The following is a 17670-nucleotide window of genomic DNA, read 5'->3' on the forward strand; positions in this document are numbered from 1 at the left end:
ATGGTCCCACCTCTAAATCTAGACTTCTCCAACCAGTAAACCCATACTCTCCACCGTGTACATCATCCTTACCTTTCCTCCATTTTTGGTGGCTATGCTTTCAAGAACTTACTTCCTAATCCTCTAGCCAGGATTTTCCAACCCTTCCCATTGGCAGGACCTTCTGGTCTCAGCACCGTCAACGAGCAACGTAAATGGCCAGAAATTTTGGTGCCTCTAGAACCAGAAAACCTGCCTCCAAAAACTGAAAATCCAAGCCTTTGTTTTCTTTTACTTGCAACTCACTCCTTAAATTCCCCTTTGACCACACCTAATGTTTCTTACTTTTGCTTGGTATTGACTGAAAGTAACACTTCTGAAAAGCACATATTTTTCAAATCTCTAAGCGCTGTACTTGTGTGCTTTGATGTCATTAAACTTTTAATTAATTCTTAAAAATATTTGCAACCCTAAATGCTGTTTGTGATGGATAGATCTTCTATTTATCATTTTGTATATTTCATCTTCCATACTTGACTGCATGCCCTCATAAATAAAGAGAAATTAGGATGAAAATTATTTACTCCAGATTTTAATACTTTTATCTGAGATATTAGTACATGAAACTAGAAATAACCTTTTTGTACAAATAAGTAAATTGTTACTCCACAATATATATCCAAAGCATAATAAAATCAGTGTGCTACAAATATTCCCACATTTTACATAGAAAAATAAATAGACACTCTGTACTAGCCACAGTTTGGCCTTGAATCTAAATTGGTCCTTTTGTATTTAATTGTTCCATAGGCTGTATTAATTAGGTGTTTGGAGTCAAGAATTTTTAATACAGTACTTTTACAGCACAATAAAATTATTTTATAGTCAAAATACATTTAGGATTGTGTGTGGTCTATCACAATGATCCTAAAATGCTTAAGGCTTTGTTTTAGAATATTTGTGCAAGAAACTGGTAAAATACTTGTATGCAAAAACACTTTTGATAGTAAACTAACAGTTCAGTGCGCACCAAAATTCAACATTATTCAGAAGATAATTTAAATATCCTCAATCTGTGTTGAAGCCAAGGGGATTTTAGCCCAAAGAATACCAGCACACTTTGAAAAGAAAACAAGTTGGAACAAGAAAATCCATTTTGATACAAAAGTGCATTAGTAGCATTTGTTACAAATTGAAATAATGTTTTTTAATAATTGCTCTGCTCTTTAGGTGACGTGTTAGATGTAATTTTTAAGAGTGGAACTCAAACGCCATAAACATGTGTGCATAGTAACAGAGAAACAGAAGTCTACTGTTAATACATAGTATTCTTCAGATACTGCAAAGGAAATATTTTTATGAAAAAAATTGGAGAATACCTATATGCAGATATCATTAGTATAGTCAAAAATAATAAGTTACAGTACCTCAAATCTCAGCCTGCATAGAATAAATTCTTGCTGCATAAAAACATATTTAATATAAGGCTTTATCAAGAAAATGTTTAAAGCAATTTTTCAGAATTTTGGCATGTGTGTCCAGAGATCTCCATGTATCTTCACTGTCCAGTATTTGTATACTTATCTACAGTCATAATTAACCTTCAATAAATCACTTCAGAGTGATTCAGCTTTTACAGTTTTGAAGGTTAATTTGTACAGTAATAATGATTTGAAAAAATCCAAACTGCACACTCAGGGGAAGTACTATTTGCTTAAAATGTTTGACTGATTCTATAGCTTGTACATAATTAGACCAAAATCATACATTTTAATCAATAAAACTGGTTTCTGCAAGCTCATTTGACAAATACAGAAAACGATAAATTTATTTAAAGTTTCAGCAATTTAAAACAAACTATTGTTTGTTTTTGCCAAGTGTTCAAAAGCACCAAAAGATTTATGTTTATTATAGGTGATTCAGTATTTGTTAACTTGTTGGAATAATGCTTTGATATTTCGTATCAGTAAAAATGTTTCATGCTATTGTTTGGATACTTGAAAATGTCCTGGAAATTTGAACAGGAATCTCTGGGAGTGTATCATTATTAGCACAAATAAAAAAAACTGTTAACAGCTGATATTTTTTAAAAAAGCTCCTTGAAACCACAAATATTTCAATTCAGGTAATTTACTCTTCTTCTGCTGTCACTGTTTCCATCAACCATGAAAAGAATTAATTGATTATGTAATGTTCTGTTATGTTCAGTGGATAAACCTCCCAGCTTTAAAGGTATTTTCATTTCCTGCACAACTACATTTTGCTCAAAGGTTTAAGATTAGATTAAGTTGAAATTAATCTGCACCTATCAACAATCTTTCCTTTTACAGCAATTTGTCAATTTCTTCTGGTATAAAAACTTAAAAAAACATTTTTCAAAAAATAAGTTCAAAAAATTATGAGAAAAAAGACAGACTCTACCTGCTTTAACTTTTCATCTGCAATTAGTAATCAACTTTGCTTAACATTTTCTTGGCATAGGATTCAAGACAGGAATATTTGAAATTATTTCACGTGAAAACTCAAATTGGTTGATACAAAAAGGTTCAGTAATATAAAACAGTCGTGTTAACAATTAGAAAACAAGTTTTTGGCTGACATATTTAAATATTTGCACTTCCTCACTATGCACAGTACTTGAGTCTATACAATAAGGATCAGTATAACAACTTTTATTTGACTTTGCCCAGCTTTATGAATGACAAATACCCTCTGCTGGACAATATCTGCAACATCGATCATTCTCATGGAAATTTCAGTTGGGAAGTCTTTTTCTCATTTGTTGTCCTCTGATTATGCAGTCTTTAAAACCAACTTGGAATAGAGTAGAACTAGGTTCTGTGACCATTTTTTTCATGGTTTATCTCGCTTGTCAAGGCTATGGATTCAATCAATATCTTTAAATCCACGTATGCCAAATAGTGCACAAAGCATAACATCTTTCAATTGCCTGGAAAAACAAAATCAAAATTAAACAGATCCTTTCTGAGCTGCATAAAAATAATAGTACATAGCATACAACCCATTTAAAACACACAGCATTTTTAAAACTCATTTACCAAACACAAAGATATTCCTAAATTTGTCAGACATATTAGAAATTCCCAGCTGAATAAGAATTCAGAATTTAAAACAAACTAATTTCACATTCTGACAAAAGATCATCAATGTGAAACTCTTTCTCTCTCCCCATATGCTACCCTACATGTGCATTTCAACATTTTTATTCAAACAGTTTTATAGTTGGTCTATAGAATTATTAAAGCTCATGATATTTCAGAATAGCAAGGTAAACACTGGAACATGCACAGATTAGTAGTAGTTTCTCTCCTGAAGCCCTGTTCCACCTAATCCGGATTAGCACTTGACTGTAAAATGGCAGAACTGAAGGAGTGCAGCACTAATTAAGATTCCACCTTTTGGATAGGAAATTAATATGAAGCATTGTCTCCTTTCTCAAGTGGACACAGATTCTTGTGTGGCAAAATTTAAGAATTCTCCAGGGTATTTTGTTCAATATTAATTCCTCAATCTACATAAAAATATCTGACAATTTCTCTCATTGTTTTTTGGGGACCTTGCTGTACACCACGTTTCCCGACAGTACAATGACATTTTCAAAAGTGCTTTATAGGCTGTGAAGTGCATTGGACATTCCAATGTCATGCTCCATAAACTGTTAATATACCGTATACAGAAATACATTTATAAAACTTTATACATGCAAGATTTTTAAAAAATCCACCAGTCTCACTATTTATCATAATGAGGATATTTTATGAATAAAATTCAATACAAATTAAAGCAGCATGCCATTTTTGGATCATTGTAATTTCCAGGTTGACCAATTCTGGAATAAAAACATGAGGGACACTTTGCTAGAGGAGCATAGGCATGGACCCAAGGAATGTAGGTTGGGGAAGACTCAACCAAGCGTACATCTATCTTCCCTCTTCATCACACCCACCCCCCTCAGCCCTTTTTGAACCTCCCCACCTCACCTCAGGCCTGACCGACTGCCCGCTTCTCCCTCTGAGTGTTCTTGGATACATGCTCATACCTGCCCATCACTTCCTTCATCTCAGGATTTCTGGATTCCCCGCCTCCCAGCCAGAATATTAGCATTTGCTGATTGACTCTACTTATGTACAAAACCCCTACCATCCCCCATCACCCCAAACCCAGAGAGTCAAGTTCAAGTATTGCTGCCATTGGCCCAGACTCGACATTCCCCCATTGCCTGACAACCCAATTCTCAGCGCCACATGCTGAAGCTGGAGATTACAGGCCAATGCTCCCTGGCGGCCAAGTGTTTGCACATGCACACTACACTAGCTCTCGATCACACATGCGCAAATACCAAAGGTACTAGTACAGCAGCAAGAAAAAAACCTTCTGCACTGTCTGGAAGGATCAGGGCAGCGGCATCTGGAAAACCCAGGTCCTGGAAAGAAAGCAGAATTCTGGGACAGTCAGAGAAAATCTGGGATGGTTGGTTACCCTGATAACTGCACATCATTTGGCAGAAATTATTTGTTGCGATTTGACTCTAGCATTGCCTCTAGTGAAACAAAGAGCCTAACAACTACACACTGACATTCTATTTCTGTTTATATTCCATTTCCTTACATGGGGCATTATTAAACGTTGACACCATTCATTAAAAAAAGACTTGCATTTATACAGCATGACCATCTCAAAGCACTTTACAGTCAATGAAGTAATTTTGAAGTCTGTCTTGTAATGCAGGCAATAATGCAGTCAATTTGTGCACTAACAGCAATGTCAATGTGATTAAAAACAAAATACTGTGGGTAATGCAGATCTGAAATAAAAGCAGGAAGTGCTGAAAAAAAAACAGCAGGTCGGGCAGCATCCATGAAGAGTTAATGTTTCAAGTTCAATATGACTTCTTCAACTCAATGAGGTCAGTTTGTTTTTATGATATTTGACCAAGGGGTGAATGCCAACCAAGACACCAAAAATAACTTCTCTACTCCTCTTCAAATAATCCCATGGGATCTTTTATGTCCACATGAGAGAGCAGAGAGAGTTTGGCTCAACATCTCAACTGAAAGACGGCTTCTCTGAAAGTGCAGTGTTCTGCTTAGCATTGCACTGCAATGTCATCTTGATTTTTGTGATCAAGTCCTAGAGTGAAAATTGAACCTGGCACTGACTTGCAAATAAGTATGTTAACAATTGACACCATAACTGACAAGGTTTAAAAAAAAAATCACATTTACACTTGTCCAGTATTAACTGGATTCAATTTCAAATATTTATATAATGCAAATCATATTCAAATTTCTGGCATGTGTTTATTGTCCTATCTCTCTCTCTGAACTTTGATTAAACTGCCTTGTATTTTGGGGTAATTGGAAAACCTTAACTATTAAGAAAAGTCTTGATTGATGCAATGCACAATGTTACCAAAACATGTGACCTGGAAGTTAAAACTGTTTTATGGAATTTGACAGGATTCAGAAAATGGATACTACATGCACTGGTATTTTTGGGTACACACTTAATGCACAGTTCCCCTATTTAATTTTAACAATGACTATTTTAAAATAGAATAAGTTGAAGTAATTAGGCAAAATTATGTCATATCACAGCATCACGTTTAAAGTACTGAATAAAATTAGGTATTAAAAACAATACTGGAATGCAATTTAGATAAGATGGCCACACTTTTCAAAGCTGAACTAGGCTGTTTGCAACATTCATGCAATATATTTTCTGAATCAAAGGCCATCTTCTTCCAATTTCATTATATCACCTGTTTCTACCACAAATTCAGCTATCGGTACTTTTCCTGTCGGTAGACTCAAAAAACTCCAAGCTCACCAGGTTGATCTCACGCATTCATACACTGCCTTTAAGCAAACTGGCACCTCTTCACCATTACCTCTGTTCCTGATCTACAGTGAATCTCTGATCAACCTCACTTTCAGTCAGTACCATCCATAGAAAAGAAGATAAGTGAACGATGAACTCTCAAGTTAACAATGTTATGCTGTACCAAGATGCTAGGAACAGTACAAGTGACACAGCCTTATCTTCAGCACATCGGCCAATTTTTAATCTTTATCACTCCATGACAGATAACAGAAACCAACTTGTTCTAATGTTGGTGAATTAGTTCATATGATTTACCAGATTTCCCTCTTCACCACACACTATATCCTCAAATGAAACAGCAAAATTGAGCATGCGCTGCTTTGGGAATCATGGGTACAAACATTTACCTCGGTATAAAATAGGTCACAGCACCACTGAAACAGACACGAGATAACATTACCTTCCCGATGTTACAGTCAGGTATGGCATCTGAATGCAAAATTATTATTTACGTACTTTAGACATTAATTTGAGTACCTGGTCTATAATTTATGAAGCAGTATTTTGTCCTAGTATTATCCAGGGGAACAGCTATAAAACACATATAATGAAATGATCTTAAATGTTTAGGGCTGAGTACATGGCACACACTTTTCCAGAAACTCAAGATGACAAAATAATCCCAAATGAAGATGGGTCTTCTATCTAACGTTGTTTTGTGATTTAGAAATAAACATATCCTTCAGAATACCATTTCCACTATCTATGCATTGCAAAAGAGTTCTTTCTTAAACATCTCCAGTGTAAACATTCATCCTAGCAAACATCCATCTTAACAAAACTTATCTTACCGAACATCGTGTTGAGAAATATTTATCCTTCTACACCCACAATCTAGTTCCTTGTTTACAAACATAACTAGTCAACAATAGGTACTGAATATAGCAACATATTTACATTACACAATGTTAAGCTGTTGGAAAATAGCTGGTTGAGTTTCATACTACCAATTATCAATGGGAGTTTTCTTTTCTAGGGCTATGCATAATTTGAGATATATTCACAGATGAATCTGCAGTAGGAAAAGTTTAGAATGATAAAATCTCATCAACTGCACAAAGTAAATTAAATTTTAACCGTGTTTGAATAAATTTGAAACATGTTTTATAAATGGAATCAACATAAAATAATTATGCTCAGTTTAGAAGATATGTATTTCTAAATTTGTATTATGTATCTCATTGTATCAAAAGATATTATCTTCAAGACCAGACATTCTCATTCAAAAAGAACAGTTCTTGCACAATTTCTGTTATATTAATGGTTTTCTCTCCTCAGTTACTGTTTTCCTTCCCTTCAAAACTGCCACTATTGACTCCTCTATACTGCCTACCTCCAATCTCGCTATCCTCTTCAAAATTCTTGAACATATTATTGCACCTCAAATCAGTGCTCAATATTCCTGCAGCACCCTGTGGGAATGCTTTCAATCAGCTCTGCATAGCCCTGAACCAACCCACATCAAAATCACAAATGACGCTCTCTATAATTGTGACTATGGTGCACTATCCCATCTCATTCATTTTAACCTATCTGCAACATTTGAAACCAAATCATTTATTCCCAAAGATTCTCCACTTTCATTCAGCTGGATGGGATCTCCCTAGCCTGACTCCATCATCAGCTGTTCAGATGTAGTCAAAGAATTACCTATCATGACTTCACTTCTTGCTACCGTGCAACTGCCTCTTGCCTCTCCCAAGGATCTGAGCTTTGGGCCTTTTCTCATTTCTCACCTATACGCTGCCCCTCAGTGACTTTACCTGAAAACATATCCATGCATTCTGACAAAACACACATCTATCTCAGCAATACCTCTCTCAAACATTCCAAGGTCAATGATTTATCATGCAGCTTGTCTGACATTTTGACCTGGGTGAGCAGATATTTCCTCTAACTGAAAATTGGAAGATGGTCGCTGTCACAAACTCAATTCCTTCATCACCAACTCCATTCTTCTCCTGTCACTGTCCAAGATGAAACCTGACCATTCATAAGAACTAGGAGCAGAAGCAAGCCATCTGGCCCCTCGAGCACGCTCCACCATTCAAAAAGATCATAGCTGATCTTTTCATGGACTCAGCTCCACTTATCCGCCCGCTCACCATAACCCTCAATTCCTTTACCGTTCAAAGATTTATCTATCCTTGCCTTAAAAACATTCAATGAGGTAGCCTCAACTGCTTTGCTGGGGAGGAAATTCCACAGACTCACAACCCTTTATGTGAAGAAATTCCTCCTCAACGTAGTTCTAAATCTGCTCCCCTTTATTTTGAGGCTATGCCCCCAGAGCAAACAACTTCCCTACTCTATCTATTCCCTTCATAATATGTTTCGATAAGATCTCCCCTCATTCTTCTGAATTCCAATGAGTATAGCCCTAGTCTATTCAGTCTCTCCTCATAAGCCAACCTTCTCAACTCCAAAACCAATCTAGTGAATCTCTTCTGCACCTACTCCAGTGCCAGTATATCCTTTCTCAAGTAAGGAAACCTAAACTGTACACAGTACTTCAGCTGCGGCCTCACCAGCACCTTGTATAGCTGCAACATAACTTTGTTGTTTTTAAACTCCATCCCTCTAGCAATGAAAGACAAAATTCCATTTGCCTTCTTAATTACGTGCAAATCAACTCCGAGATTCCTGCACAAGGACACTGAGGTCCCTCTGCACAGCAGCATGATGCAATTTTTTACCAAGTAATAGCCCATTTTGCTGTTATTCCTACCAAGATGGATGACCTCATATTTACCAACATTGTACTCCATCTGCCAGACCTTCGTCCACTCACTTAGACTATCTATATTCCTTTGCAGACTCTCAGCATCCTCTGCACACTTTGCCCTGCCACCCATCTTAGTGTCATCTGCAAATTTTGACACATTACACTTGACCCCCAACTCCAAATCTTCTATGTAAATCGTAAACAATTGCACTCCCCACACTGATCCCTGTGGCACATCACTAGTCACTGATCGCCAACCAGAAAAAACACCATTTACCCCCTCTTTGCTTTCTATTAGTTAACCAATCCTCTATCCATGCTATTACCTGTAACGCTGTGCACCTTAATCTTACATAGTAGTCTTTGGTGCGGCACCTTGTCAAATGTTTTTTGGAAATCCAGGTACACCACATCCACAGGTTCCCCATTGTCCACTGCACATGTAATGTTCTCAAAGAATTTGCAAATCAGGTACGTACTCTATCACCAAAACTGATGTGTCATTGCAACATCCCCCATCTGTGCCCCTGCTTCGACAAATCTGAGGAAACCCACATTGATGTCTGATACCTCTAGACTTGACCATTTTAATCATCTCCATTCTTCCACCCTTCAACAATTTGAAGTCATCCAAAACTTTGCTGTTCATATCTTTAAGTTCTGTTTACTTAGTGCACCTATTCTCACTTATCTATGTTAGCTCCCAATCTGACAGCATCTCAGTTTTTAAATTCTCATAAATCCCTCCATAAAAATGCTCCCCCCCAAACCCCGTATTAGATAAACTCCTGCAAAATCTCAGGGCTATGCAAGAGGCCAGAGTTGCTGGTGTACAGATTTCAATCTGTTATGAATGGACATACCTTCAGCTGCTTGGGCCTCTTCTCTGGAAATATCTCCCCAAACCTCTCTTTTTCTTGAAGACGCTCCTTAAAACCTACATTTTTTTCCAAACTGAATATTTCCTCAAGTGGCTTGATGCCAAATTTTATTTTATGTACTCCTATAAATACAAATTCCTGCCATATGAGATGTAGGTGACATCCTTTAATCGAGCAATATTTTCTATCCATAAAGTTTATGAAGATCCACTGAGATATGGGCCTCCTTACACCTCAAACATTTATTTAAATTTATTTTATGGGTATAGTTTATTCACAATCAATGGAATCTAAGAAATTAATACCTGCCTGCAATGTTTCTAACTAAATTATATATAATTAACTGGAAGAATATTCCTGCACACACATACTTCATGGTTAATAGCTAGAAAACATTGGAAATACATTGCAGTTTGAGCATTATCTGAAGCAGAAATGTGTATTAATATTTCAGGGTAACTTCAGTTATGTAGCTAGTTCTAATTGTTAAATCCAACTCACCTTGAAAGGGATTTCCTGCTTCCTGTTGGGATTCATTAGCTTTTGTATCTGCAAAGTAGAGTTTAGGTCTCTCATGGTATTTGACTCTATAAGTATCGGTCATACAACCATCCACAGAAAAATAAGTTGTTGGAGCAACATGTTTATCCAGACCTGAAGAAGCACTGGTTTCAAGCTTTGCAGAATCATCAGGACAGTCATGTGAGAACTCATAACTAGAGTTTTCTGCAGGACTTGAAACCTGCCCTTGATCAAAAATCCTTTTGGACGCCTCATTCAGAGGCACCGCTGCATCATCTGATAACCTGGATTTTACGCATGCAGCTACTTTAGTCAAAATAGAAACATTTTCCTTTTGCTCCCTTAGTTCATCTGCTGGTTTGATATTTGAAGCATTGCTGTCCAAACTTGGTTGGGTTCTCCGATTATACATTTTTGGAGGCAGAGGTGGTGGTGATGACGACCTTTCTTGATGGGGAGATTCTAGGAAATGATCTCTTGTTCCATAACCGTGGTACGAGTTTAGTCCCCCAAATTTGTTGGGCTGAGAATTATCAGAGAAACTGCTGATTGGATGGAAATATGCTGATGACTCAAGTGCTGCTGCTGCATTTATTTCCACATGCTGAGACTGGGAAGGAAATCCATGATCTGCAGAATTAGATGAGATTTGAAAACTGTGACCAGAATTTTTCCCATAAGCAACCTTCTTGAAGTCTTTGCAAGGAAATTCATGATTATGTGGCACAGATATATCTTCGTTGGCAAACTTGGCCAAAATGCTTGGGCAAGGTTTGACTGTGGAGGGTTGTTTCAATTGTTGCTGTGGTAGATTTGCATTTTCCTTACTGCACTCTTGGAACAATGTCTTTTGCTTGGGGGAGAGAGCAGGTTTCCTACCTCTTTCTAACGAAGGTGATGCTTGGCCTTTACCAAACTGTGATCTAAAAATAAAATAAGGTTAACTTAACATTGCAGGTTAAAATTCTCCCCCAGTATATTCAAAGTATTCCTCTTTAGAATAGAAGGGTCACCATAAAAGTTTAAAATCGAAATTCTTACTTGAATATACTGCAACACCAATTACCTTTGCACATTAGGTCCTTCAGCAATATCATCTTTTGATTTGATCACTTTTTCTTGCAGTTCAGCTGTAATTAAGAACATAAGAACGTAAGAAATAGGAGCAGGAGTAGGCCATCCAGCCCTTCGAGCCTGCCCCGCCATTCAATAAGATCATGGCTGATCTGTCGTGGCTCAGTTCCACATTCCCGCCCTCTCCCCATAACCCTTAATCCCCTCGCTTATCAAAACCCCATCAACCCGCATCTTAAAAATATTTAGCGAGGCAGCCTCCACCACCTCAACGGGCAGAGAATTCCAGAGATTCACCACCCTTTGAGTGAAGAAGTTCCTCCTCAATTAAAGAGGAGCAAAAGCTATTTTGTTAGTTCACATAACTGAAACTGCAAATAATCGCTAGATTTTACTCTTATGGTGCAGTCAGACAAAATAAATACAACATTTTTGATTTCTGAATGTTTTATAGCCAAATTAACACACTTAGAAGCTGTTTATTGCTGTCATCATTTGTGCAGTTGTGAATGGATGAAAAGGTTGTAAAACCACAGAAAACATACTCTCATCATGGAAATAAAAGATAATGAAAAGCTATATTTTGCAAAACATGAATGCTTTCATGTCCCATATAGGAACAGAAATGTTCATACTATTTGGTCCTCTAATTTATGCTGAATTTCAATAATGCTTGGACTGCTTTTGCAACATTATTCACCTGCTCTCTTACTAGGCTATACTATTTTTCAGCCATTTTAAGGCACAAGGGAGGCAGTGGTATTGTCTCTAGACTTGTAATCTAGAGGAAGATCTGGGGACGCGGGTTCAATTCCACTAAGAAAGTTGATGGGATTTGAATTCAATTAAAATCTGGAAATAGAAATCATGTGGTGACCAGGAAGTTCAATAATGCCCTTTACCAACATCTTCCGTCCTTGTCTGGCCTGCACGTGACTCTAAAATGGAGGGCAGTAAAGGATGCGTAATAAATGCTGCCTCAGCCAACGATGCTCACATCCACAAAAAATGAATTTAGACTAGCTTAGAGGTTTTTAAAAAGAGTGGCATGGACAGGTTGGACCAAAGAGCCTGTTTCCATGCAGTAAACCTCTGACGATATAAACAGCTCCATTCCTCTCAAATCTTCTCAGTTTGAAGAAACTTGTATACATGTATTTATGCAGTGCCTTCCAAGACCACCGGACTCCCCAAGCTGCTTCTTTATAGCCAATTAAGTACTTCCGAAGTGTACTCACTACTGCAATATGGAAAAAGCACCAGCCAACTTGTGCACAATAATTACCCACAAACAGCAATTTGATAATGACTAGATATTCTGTTTTAGTGTTGATTGAGGGATAAATATTGGCCAGGTCACCAGGGATAACACCCCTTCTCTTCATGGGTGTTTATTGGGAAATCAAATGCAACTATCATTTGACCAACTACGTAATTCCAATCAAAGTAGTCAGTATATTTAATTATCCAATTACTTGCGTAAAGTAATCCAAGATGTGGTTAATGAGTTCTTTCCTATTTACTGCATGCATCCACCTGCTGTCTCACTTCAAGTGTCTGGATATTTGAAAAGCAGTGCAAAGATGTGTGGGTTAGGTGGATTGGCTATGCTAAATTGCCCCTTAGTATTTAGGGGGACTAGCTAGGGTAAATGCATGGGGTTATGGGGATAAGGCCTGTGTGGGATTGTGGTCAGTGAAGACCTGATGGACGGAACAGCCTCTTTCAGTAGGATTCCATATTAAAAGTTTACCATCCATCTCCAGCAACATTCATCTCACTATTTTCAGTTTATTCCAACAATAATTTAGAAATACTGTCACCAAAATATCTTAGGAAAGGGAGGGAATTACATTAAAAATTATCCTCCTCCCACATGAAATGATACACAATCCTGGTATACATATCTGTTTGAAATATAAAGCAGATGCACAATGGGCTTCCATGAAAGATTGTCTATCTACACGAATTTCTTAGATTAGCTATCCAAAGGAATGATCTCAATAGTATTCATAGATAATATGGGACATGAAATGTAATTTCTAATATTCATTTTGATTCCTTTGCTATTCATCTTAGACTATTCATCACTAATGCAATTTTGTTTTTTTTTAAGAAAAATCATAGTTCTTTTGCCTTACAAATATGAAGCTTTGGGATACAGCAATTTGAAGGCTTTGTATTATGCCTAAGCCACAAAATTGGCTGTGATTTGCTTTATCAGGAAAGCTGTTATCATTTATATTTATGGTCATATGCTCAAGGGCCCCACAACTTGATCTTACACTCCTTTTGCAACTGAAGTCTACATTAGAAACTCAATGGACATCGCATGTATGGGCCATGATTCTCCCCTCTTGCTGCATTAATTTTTTCAGCGCAGCAGGCTAAGAGACTCTCGCATCAGCCTATTTGCGGGGTTTGTGCCCTGCTAGCATTTCCCAGCGCCGGATTTCCGGCAGTGTCAGGACGATGCCAGAAATCGGCAGGGAGGCGCAAAGACCATGAAAACAGTCGTTTGCATAGAATTTAAATTTGATTTGTGGGCCCAGGACTGAAGTCTCCGGGCCCAGTAGCAGCTCCTCCCCACTGCCAGAGTAGTTCACTCAGTTGAGGGGGTCAAAACTATTGGGGGGTGGGGGGCACTGCGCATGTGCTTATCTCAGCACTAAATTCAATACTTCGAATTTTTTGGGAAAATTCCAGCCATGGAGTTGATACGAGAGAGAATTCCAAAAGACTTTAAAACTTAAAGTAAAAGCACTGAAAGTGAATAGGTTTAAGGAACAATGGCATTAAATTGGCTTCATTCACAATTCATTGTTGAACTGAGAAGATTTTGCCTCCCTTCACCCATAGTGTACACAGAGCTATTTCCTTCTTTAATCATGGGCAGCTTTCAATGTAATGCTTGTTGGGCAGGGTAAAGCAATATGTGGATATCTGTGCTAAACTAAGTCACAATCAACTTCAGAATTGTTTCTCAACCCATTTTAAATCTTTATTTTTTCCAAATATTGACATGAATGTAATGTTATAGTATGCATCAGGTAAAAGTAGGGGAATTAGAGAAAAACAGACTAAGTGCCATATTAACACAGAAGAAGATCATTCAGCCCCTTGAGTCCATGCCAGCTCTCTGTAGAGCAATTCAGTCACTTCCATTCCCCATTATAGTCCTGTAAGTTCATTTTCTTCAAGTGCCCTCTAATTTCCTCTGAAAATCAATCATCTCCATTTCCACCATTCTTGTAGACAGCATGTCATTATCACACCGAAGAATTGCAAGTTCTTCCTCTCATCATCTCCACATCTATTGCCCAAAACATAAATCTGTATCCTTTAGTCCATGCAATAGCTAATGGGGACAACTTTTCTTGATTTACCTTAAGTAAACCAGTCATAATCTTGTACACCTCCATTAAGTGTCTTCTCAAGTTCCTTCACTCCAAGGAGAACAATCCCAGCTTCTTCAACCTAACCTTATAGCTAAAATCCTTTATCCCTGGAACGTTCTGGTGGATCTCCTTTGTACCTTCTCAAGGACCCTCATATCCTTCCTAAAGGATTTCATATTTTAATGCGAAATCCTTCTGATTTCAATAACTACACATGATTTCAGGACATCCTAAGAGGCACAAAACCAATGACGTACTTTAACTTAGGAAATGCAGCAGCCAATTTACATACTCAAACAGCAATGAGATGAATGATCAGATGTTCTTTGCAATATGAACCTGGTTTAGGACATCATGAAAACTTCCATAATTACATCTTCATAAGAGGGGACAAGGAGCCTCAAATTATTGTTGAAACAGAAAGCCAGTACCTCTTCCAGTGACACACTGCCTCAGTTCAGCACTTAAGTGTGATTCTGTTGGCTCAAGAAGTGACAATTGGACTATTTCACCAAGACTGGCAAGTGACATACAGTGAACATTTCTAATAATATTTAGGAAAAAATACATTGGCTTAATACATTTTTAGTTGCCATCGGGGTTTCATTTTAAAACATGCATACCATTCCAGTCCTTAAAAGTAAATATTACCCTACTCAACCTAACAATCTATTTTATATCTGAAAGCTTACCTTTACAATTTCAGGTATGAAAAATGTTCTGAGCTGAAGTATTGCAAACAAGAAAAACCTGCTCTAACAGTCATATGATACTGCAGTTGCAAAAAGAGATTTTACAATGGTGAATGACAGCTAACAGAGAGGAGGAGAACAGAAACAAAACTTCCAACAAAATTTAGGTAAAATACATTTCAGCATCCACTCCATCCATACTCACTTTATAAATGTATTGAAGACTTACAAGATCTAAAATTTAATTTGAATTTTCAGTAGCTGAATAAGCATTCAAATTTGGTGCATCCTGAAACCTCAACAATCTGCGTTCAATGGTAGATGTAAGCCTGCTATGTCCATGTGCTATTCATTGCCAAGAAAACTGAATCTTAATGTAAAATATCTGATTGATACATGGTTCAAAAATGTCAGTCAGGATGGAGGAGAATAGCATATCTATTAAACAATTTCATGTTTATAAAGGCAACTTACTGTTATTATGAAATATATTCTTGTATGGTCATAGAAGAACTGACAATAAAGCAATTTCACTACAACTGTAATTGGTATAGACAGGGTAGTGTGACTTGTTCAATCAATTTAAAACTATAACTATAGTGTCAGAATGTTTTTGAATCCCTTACTATTTGTAATGATCATATACAACATGAAGACACAACTTAGAAGTTCATAAATTTTCCTTGACTAAAAGTACTAAGATTTGTTTACTTGTTACATCAGTTGTCTTGCTAACAGTGTGATAATATTTTTAGTACTTTTAGTCAAGGAAAATTCATGAACCTCTAAGTTGTGTCTTCATGTTGTATATGATCATGTTGTATAAGAAAGTGTGAATTTTCCTATGGACAAAATATCCATTCATTACTTGGATTAGCAAAGGTGGATCTTGATCTTTTGATTGGTCATTCATAAAGTATCAAATCCACCTGGAGGTTCCATCAACACCATCAAATAAGGACGGATCACAAATTCATTTGACTGCAAATGGAAATAGGTTATTTTAAAGATTTAATCTAATTTCGGGTACTGAATATCTTTGGATACTAATATTAAAACAGGACAGATGAATTACTACTAAGTGGTCTAGGTAGAATTATTCTGGGTGGCACTATGGTACAGCGATTAGAGACTTGACTTCAATTCCAGTCTTCACTGTCTGAGTGGAGTTTACACATTCTCCCCATGTCTGTGTGGGTTTCCTCCGGTTTCCTCCCACAGTCCAAAGAGGCGCGTGTTAGATTCATTGGCCATGCCAAAGTGCCCCTTAGTGTCGGGGGATTAGCAGGGTAAATATGTGGGGTTACAGGGAGAGGGCCTGATTGGAATTGTCGTCGGTGCAGGCTTGGTGGGCTGAATGGTCTCCTTCTGCACTGGACAGGTTCTATGATTCGATAGTTGCCATAACAAATTGCAATTAATCAAAGGATACAGTATGAAAAAAATTTGAAAATAGTAATTCCATGGCTTAATGCCATCAGTCAAAAAATAACACTTTTATTGCAGGAACTATGACTAAATTGTGGCATTAAACAGATTTCTAAATTAAACTTGTCTGTCATTACTACAAAAAATAAACTGCAAGCCAGATGAAATTTAAAAAGCTGCACTGATTATCATTTTGGATCTTGGTCAGCCCTTGAGCACAACCACCATGCAATACAGCTTCTTGCAACCAGACTCTCTTTTCATGACGCATTTGGTACAGGAACAGCTGTTATAAGGCTCATCAACACATCTCACAATGTACCAGACACAGGATGATCTCAAGACTACAGCATTTGATTCCATGCTATTCCAAAAGCTAGTGACTGCATTTCAAAGGAATTTGTCATACGTGAAACACTTTGGGATGTTTGAAACAGGATATGCTACAAATGAATTATTTTTTAAATATTCAAGAGGAACATTTTAAGAGTCATTTACTTTTGGCCTAACCTCAAACAAAAATGATCTACAGAGATAAATTATTGAAAACAGAGTGCTGTTAACAATAAATCTTGAAAACCAGCAAAAGAGGAACGTTTTTAGTTTACATAGAACTGATGAACTTTGTTTAATTGTACAATAAAATTAGATGGAAATTATTTTAAAATTTACACTTCATATTGAAGATTATGTACATTTTATGATTAGATGATGATGGGATAAGGAATTGATTTGAAAATGAACATTTTACATCTGAAATGCTGAGTGGACACGGACAAGTGCACATAAGTGAGAACAGGATCAGAAGTGTTGACAAATTTAGACAAGCCGAACAGAATAAGTGGTAAGCATGGAAAGAGGTACGGAAGCAGAGTTGTATAGAAGTGACAAAAGGCAGGACAAGGAGTTTCCTAATGGTCTGGTTGTGGTAGGGGCACATCAGTGGAATCAGGTTAACACTATGCAATTGCTGCTAATGAGAGATTTGCACCATGACAGATCAAATAATATGGATTCAGACTAAACAAATCGGATCATCTGCCAATCGAAATTTCACATTTGTTATT

General features: G+C 37.0%; 1 protein-coding gene across 1 annotated transcript in view; it reads right to left on the reverse strand.

The window, feature by feature from the left end:
* Nucleotides 1-555: 555 nt before the first annotated feature.
* LOC145344297 (ubiquitin carboxyl-terminal hydrolase 53-like) overlaps nt 556-17670 on the reverse strand; it is a 103803-nt gene continuing 86688 nt past the window's right edge. Inside the window, exons 14-16 of the mRNA XM_080191371.1 lie at nt 11078-11141; nt 9991-10934; nt 556-2929 (exon numbers count right to left, since the gene is read on the reverse strand). Coding sequence (XP_080047497.1) covers nt 2922-2929; nt 9991-10934; nt 11078-11141 — 1016 coding nt within the window. The 3' untranslated portion in view covers nt 556-2921. The remainder of the gene's footprint in view (nt 2930-9990; nt 10935-11077; nt 11142-17670) is intronic.

The sequence above is a fragment of the Carcharhinus amblyrhynchos genome, chromosome 1 (assembly GCF_965287045.1).
Source record: "Carcharhinus amblyrhynchos chromosome 1, sCarAmb.v2.hapA, whole genome shotgun sequence".
Lineage (NCBI taxonomy): Eukaryota > Metazoa > Chordata > Chondrichthyes > Carcharhiniformes > Carcharhinidae > Carcharhinus > Carcharhinus amblyrhynchos.